Genomic DNA, 7,279 nt, shown 5'->3' with positions numbered 1-7,279 from the left:
AAAGACCTACAATTTCTGTATCTCAAGAATGTAAATATGCTCTGATATTAATCTCAGGAGGAAAAACAATGTAGATTTCTATTTTTCTACAATCTAATCAGATAGAAAGCACTCCTCAAATCTGATGTTTGACCTCCGTAAAACTAGCCGATACACAGTACAGATCGGCTACAGTAACAAAGAGGAAAAGTCTTCTAAACCAGTATGGGCTGAGAATGAACTAGAGACAGGTTTGGGCCACAAAATGTAGGGAAGAAAACCTTCCAAAAAATAGCCTTGGCCCATCTATTGGACTATGTTACAATTTCTCTTATTTCCAAAAGAAACCTTCTATGTTTAGAAAGCATTACCTTGTTTTATCTGAGAGGCTTGAGCTGTATGCTGTTCTGTCACTCTGCAACACCAAGACACTTTCTTAGTTCTGCTGCCTTTTTCTCCATCTGCTGTATGTTCCAATGCCACTGTCTTTTATTGGAATGAAGTTTGTTCAGTTGGCAATGCAAACGTTTTAGAATAGCATCGTATCTCTTATTCTGCACCTAATAAAATAGAATAAAGGATATTTAAAAAACAAGTTCAAGTAATTCAATATTTATAGTGGGGCTCACTTCATGCAGCTCTTGTTTAAAGTGTAAATACTGACATCTGACCCAATCATCCATGTTCACTTTATAAGTCCTGAAGAGACACAGATACATCTCTGAAGCAATTCATCAGCCTTACTTCAGGCTTCTGCTTTAACATAATACGAATCATACCACTCCCCAGGAAGGAAGCTTAAGTTAGTACATCAACAAGGGCATCTACTAGACTGTAAATGCATTTTTAGACTGTAAATGTCCAAATGTTAATGAAATGAATCCCGTTCAAGCATTTGGAGTCAGCACCTCACAGCTGTGGCAACAATACTTTGTACACCACGGATTTCAGGCTACAGTGTAAGAGATAAGAAAGGGAGCAATTTTCCACCTTTGAAATGTATGCTTGGGAATAGTTGAGAATATAAGAGAAATAAGCTAGAAAGCTGTGGTAGCATCTCCACCACTGTAATGGATTTTTTTCTTAGGCAATAATGCAGTACCTCAGTGCTACACTATTTGGAGGAGAATGACTGCTGAAGACCTTTGAAGATTTGTATTCTGAAGAGTAAACACATGAAACATTCTTTAGAATAAAAATGGAAATAAGATGTGTTCACTTAATGAAAACTTGGGCTCACTTCTCTTAATTTGAATGGCATATGAGTGATAGTATATAATTACTCTTCCGTCTGCTTGTTGAAACATTTTTATGCTTTATTTATTGTACAAATGATAGTGTACAGCTTCATTCAAACTACAGCATTGCCAGAGACTTCCTATGATTTTCATAGCCTACATTTAACATATAATTAAGTATTTTTCTCACTAATGCTTCTATAAATGGCACTGCCTTCTTTTATTGGTGGTAAGTTGCCTTTTTTTTCCTGTTGTCTAGCATTCTGTCATTCTTCACAACTTTTCTAGAGATTCTGCCAGATTAATTCATTTGAAGTAGTATTTGCAGGATCTGAACATCAGTAGAGCTATTTTTATGACACTAAAATTTACCTGTGATCAATATTATCCATTCTTTTTAGAAATGTGCACCCTGTCATTGCAGAATGAAGACATGAATGAGGTGGTAGATGACCTGATTCTCACCGAATGAGAGAGCTACCATTAAACAACAGAGAGGATGTAAGAAGTGGACTCCCTTGATGGTTTGGGGACAGCTAAACAGCATGGAGTGAAAACTAGCAAGGAAAACATTGAATAAGGATCTACAGGTTTGCCTGCTGCTGGTACAGAAAGAGCAGAAAGGAAAGGAAAGTGAAAAGCTGGAGGTTCTTGCTCAGGAAGCTGTAACAGCCAGTTGGGAAGCACAAGCCAGTCTGGCAACATGAAGGGAGCTGCTCCTAGCAGTAGTACATTCAATATTCCCTCTTTAATTCCCCCTCAGCACTGCTATCAGGACTGCTTGGCACATCTGCTAAGGGAGGGAGCATTAATACGTTTACAGGGCATAAGGGAGAGGGAACACTGCTCTTTTTACTGGGCCTTGCGTACGTATAAGCTAACAATTAGAAAAAAGTACTCTGGCAGTTGCCAGATCACCACTACTGGAGGTCTTTAAGAACAGATTAGAGCATATCTGTCAAGAATACTGTGGACACATATTGTAGTAGATGAAAGAGTTCAGCTGGCAAATAGACATTTTTGAGCTTTCTTTTCCCTATTATTTTACATAACAATCCATTTTCTATTATTCATGGATGCCTTGAGTGAGTCTTTATAACTGATGCCTTGCTCCTACACAAGTAATAGCAATGATCTATCTATTTTTAACACTCCTATCCAATCCTGGGAATCCAAGTTTTGCTCTTCCAAAGATGGATGGTGGTACTGCTGCTCAGGAAATGGATTGGGACAGGGGCTATGAGCCACCTTACTTATCCATGGGTATCCCTGCCTGATGAGTAACATCTCAGGTATAAATTATGTGTACGCTTTATGAATTAGCCTAGCCAGATCACTGATGTTTTTTGGAAAAAGAAAACTGAGGTACCCATTTCTCTTCAGAAAGATATTTAATCAATACTTCCTGGATTTTCCAAAATTTAGCTGCTTTAGAAAGCCATTCACAAACACTTCCCTCCGCAAGTTGCTTAGTTAGGGAAATGTTTGTAGCAAATGTGAAATAATGCTAAGGCAAAGGGATAGCAACAGGGCAGTGAGAGTCAATTTATTCTTCCTGAGCAACATTTGTGCCATTAGCAAGGCTTCAAAAATTGTGTAGACACTCAAGTGCTCTGACTTACTTGAGTGCTTACAATCATAGCTGAGTCAAGGCTCCAGATGTACTACAGCAACAATAAAATTATTAATCAAATGTGGCTTGTATCAGAATCCCGGGAACTCAAATTCTTCTAGCAAATTTACAACAGGAGACCAATTACTCTTAATTCATGCACTGCTAGAAGCTGACATCATATTATATGCAGCAGTCATAAAACAGGCTCTGAGGCTTGAGCAGGGGCCAGTTTGCAGACCAAGCCACCTCGCTTTATAAGTATACATGTGAGTTCTGTGTCTAAGTTCTCATTTTGATTAATAGAGACCTAGTCAATAGAGACTACAAAGTCAAAAAAAACAAGATCGTGCAGCCCACCCTACTGCAAACACCTACCTTTGGCCAGCTGAGTTGTTGTCTAGATTCCATCATCTGTACTAACTGCCTCTGCACTGATGGAAGACTAGGCTGACACATGTGGCCACCTGCATTCAAGTAGCTACATTTAGGTGCCTACAAACTGAAGACGAATCCATCCTGCAGCTAAACTTCACTGGTGTCTCCGATATCTCACTTTTTTCCCCATGTTTGGTTTAGGTATTCTTTCCTGGGCTGTGTTGAGTACTGTTGGATATTTATGTTTCTGCCTGTCCACTGTCAATTGACATATCTCAGGGTGGACTGCTTTACAGAAAGTTCTCAGCTTTGAAAAGGAGAACCCAATTTGATTGTTGTTTCTGATAAAGCAGAACATTTTCCTTCTAGGCTGCCTAATTTGACTTTGAGTTTAAAGATTCTTCTTAAGGGGATGCTGGTTTGATAATAAATATTTTCTCAGATGCTGAAGAACAGAACTGACCCACTTTAAAGTGGCTATATTTAGCTCTTCATTTTGAGAATTATATCCTATTATATCCTATATTAGGATGTTATATATCCTATTCCATGTGAGGAAAAAAAATTACAATGGACAATAGAACTAATCTCAAATCAGAAAATCTTTATATTAGCAGGCTTTGCTCATTACTTTTTTTTAGCATTTATTTGAACTAAGATAGATGATGTGAAACTTTCAAGCTAAAAACTATGTAGACATGCAAAGAATTTTAGTAAGGAACAAAATATAAAATATAGTTCAATTATTCTAAAGGAGAGGTTTTTAAATATTCATTGGAATTTTATCTTGGCAGATAATTAGGAGCTGCTGTGTTTTGCCTAATTTAATGTCAGTTCGAATTAGGAAGATTCATGGGAAGACCATTTTCTTGCTACAATTGATTCTCCCATTGATGAGTTATCAGGAACCCTGAGACAAGTTATGAATAATCAAGAGAGTGGTGAGATTGAAATTATTTCAAAAATACTACAGAAATAAAAATTGCTCATGCTGTTCTGCTATCTACCATTCAGTGATCTCTTCCTATTCAGGACATTGCTTTAAAAGTTCACACCTGAATTCCTTTAGAAATTGAGGAAAAGTATCCATAATGCCATTTTTCTTCTCATGATAGCAGTTAAGTTCTGAAGTTTTGAAGGACTTTAACAATATGAAGAATGTGAGATTTTATGGTTGCTTTATGTGCTTAAATAGTGTATGGCTGGAAGCTATATATAAAATATTATGCACAGCTGGAAGCTATGTATAAAATATTTCATAAATTCATCTGCACTATCTCCATTCTGTCAGAGATTGAAATTATATTTTATTCAAATGACTCACCTCTATTTCTTTCCTAAGCTTAGCATGTAGCAATTTTTCTTCTTCCAGCAAATTTGTTTTTTTATTGATGAGCTCTTTCACTTCTGTGATTTCCCTTTTAAAAAATGTAATTTCTTCCTGCAAATGTAAGTTTGGATATAGAAATCTGTTCTTCAAATGACTGTACAAAACTTCCATTAATCATATTTTAAAAGTCACATTTTAATAGTCACTTCATTAATAAAATGTATAATGATGAGATGAGATAAAGAATAATAATACACAATTTAATTATTTGACTTAAAAATATTTTTGACTATTTAGCAAATCATAGGGTTTTAGGTACTTAAGAAGATATACTCTTGATCTGAAATTTGCAAAAAACTACATCAACACAGTAATTTTAACTCATTTTGGTCTTTTTAATATTGTTTAAAGTCTAATTGTTGGAACATCAAGGAGCTCTCACTCTATTATTAGAGACAGATCTTTTACTTACATGTAAATATGTTAATGAGACTTTACTTAGTGTTTAGAGATTTACTTGTACAACTAGATTTTCATCAATTTACTATAACACAGTAACACCAGATTTTCAGCAGTGACAGCTGCTTCACAGCTCGAATTTGTGACTTCATATACGTGTTTGCTTAAATACTGATAGTTTTGCAGCTTTCTGCTTGGTACAGTTATTAATATGTATGGCAATTAAGTACAAACAGCAGTGTTAGAGACTAGAATACCAAAATTAATGTTTTCCTTTCTCCTCCTTTCCATTACCCTCCTAACAAATCTACCTCCTGCTGGCACACAGCTCAAATGTAGTTTGTAACCTGACAACAAAGCTAAATGAATACTGTGCTTTTATATGAAAAGTGTAACAACATTGTAATGATCCAGAGAACTCTAGGAAGTGGATATGGAAGTTTAGCCAACAACGCACATAATCACAGAAATTATTGGTAATAATACATTGAAATTTATTGCTCTGTAGTATTCTTCATAGCTGAGTTCATCTTATCCTATGTAAGATGAACCTGTTACAATAACATGCAAATAATAGTGGCTGATGATTCTTTTTTTTAATTGAAGTCCTAATTTCTTCATTTAATTTAGCATTGTAAATTAATTCATACTCCTTATAGTTGGTCCATTATTAAGGGCAAAAATAAGCATATTAGATAAGCTATGTTAAAAATAACTCCTCCATGAAAAGAGTAAACACAGTACCTGTACTTGTTTAAAAACTGTTCCTTCGGGATTCTGGAGATCATGCATTAGCTCCTCCTTCTTTGCCCTCAGCTCTTCAACAACAGCTTGTTTTTTAGCAAGTTCAATCATAACTGGCATTTTACTTTCCACCTCCCAAAAGAGATGTTTATGAGCCTTTATTTTTTCACGATACTCGTTATTTCTCACAAAGGTCATCTCTAACTCTTCTTGTACTGTTTCTGCATCAAACCTTAGCTTTATATTTTCAGAATACAGGGCTCTGACTTGGGCCTCTAGATTTTCACAATGGTGTTTTGCCATTTCTATGGCATCGTCTTGTTGATGTATTTCCCTTTCTGTTGTCTTTGTTTCCAGAAGAATAGACTTCATTTCTTTTTCAAGTTCCTGTAACTTAGCCTGTAAAATATGTCATTATTGATTTGAATATTTTTATTTGAGAGGACATTATGTATCTTGTTATACACTGTAATTTATATTTATTCATCTTTCTTTCCACTTGCTTAATATGGTTTGAATGGAAGGTGATAGTGACATAACGCAAGAATGTCTTGTTAGATGTGTTCATTTTGATATAAAAAAATGAGTTTCAAGTATGAAATAAAGTACCCTTCGAAATACTTACTGATATTCACAAGATACGTAGATTGTGGCATATCACACACACAAACTTTTCAAAGTTTGCTTACAGCAGCCATCTGCTTTAATTCAAATCACAGTAAAAATAGCTAACTGCACAAAATACACTTATAAACACATGCACAAAACACACAAAACGATGTTTGGGCTGACTGAGCTTAACTAGCTTTTCCTGTTGAAAGTGAGATTATTTTAGCTATTTTCAACCCTCTAAGGGTTAAGCATCTAGTTTAACCACCACCTGTTTCTTCATTCATGAGAAGTGGATACTTTCAGGACCTCCCATCAGGAGAGGTCTAAGATGGGAGGGCTGAATTACCATCACAGAAGTGTTTGTCTCTGTTGACTCCAGAGGGAGCAGAGATGACTAATTCAGGTGTAACATCTGCGTGACATAAATCACCTATGATGAAACCCACCCTAAGTACCAGCCAAGAGTCACGCATTAAGTGAGATTAGGATCATGACTTCACCCATTGTATTTTCCTTACTGGGAATGTCAGGAGCCTTACAAAGTCTTTTGTTAAATGTCTTGAACAGATTAGGATATTATTAACTGTTAAGAATAAAAAGTGTCTGTTATGTGTAATGTTGAATTTTGAAATCTCGAGTTACAATTTTAGCAGGATTTGTATCAGTCCTGGCCACCATATACTGACAAGCAAGCAAAAGATCTTAATGGCAAAGATCTCAAGTTTTCAAAGGAAAATAGTTTTACATGTCATCTGAGACCACAGGTACACATGAGAGCAGACTTAAAGATGAAGAGCAGTCTTGCAATTTGATTTTAAGTTCCTAATTATCTAACTTCTACTAACATGGAATTGTATGCAGTCTCCCTCCTTCCTTCCTTCCTTCCTTCCTTCCTTCCTTCCTTCCTTCCTTCCTTCCTTCCTTCCT

General features: G+C 35.8%; 1 protein-coding gene across 1 annotated transcript in view; it reads right to left on the bottom strand.

Annotated features, from left to right (window-relative positions):
- Window positions 1-389: 389 nt before the first annotated feature.
- The window catches only part of CCDC122 (coiled-coil domain containing 122), an 8,108-nt gene continuing 1,218 nt past the window's right edge, over window positions 390-7,279 (bottom strand). The window contains exons 2-4 of the mRNA XM_026040442.1: window positions 5,741-6,139; window positions 4,532-4,648; window positions 390-539 (exon numbers count right to left, since the gene is read on the bottom strand). Of these exons, the coding sequence (XP_025896227.1) occupies window positions 390-539; window positions 4,532-4,648; window positions 5,741-6,139 (666 nt within the window). The remainder of the gene's footprint in view (window positions 540-4,531; window positions 4,649-5,740; window positions 6,140-7,279) is intronic.

This window comes from Nothoprocta perdicaria, unplaced genomic scaffold (genome assembly GCF_003342845.1).
Source record: "Nothoprocta perdicaria isolate Ctin4 unplaced genomic scaffold, notPer1 scaffold_257, whole genome shotgun sequence".
Lineage (NCBI taxonomy): Eukaryota > Metazoa > Chordata > Aves > Tinamiformes > Tinamidae > Nothoprocta > Nothoprocta perdicaria.
This window is presented reverse-complemented; position numbering and strand designations above follow the sequence as displayed.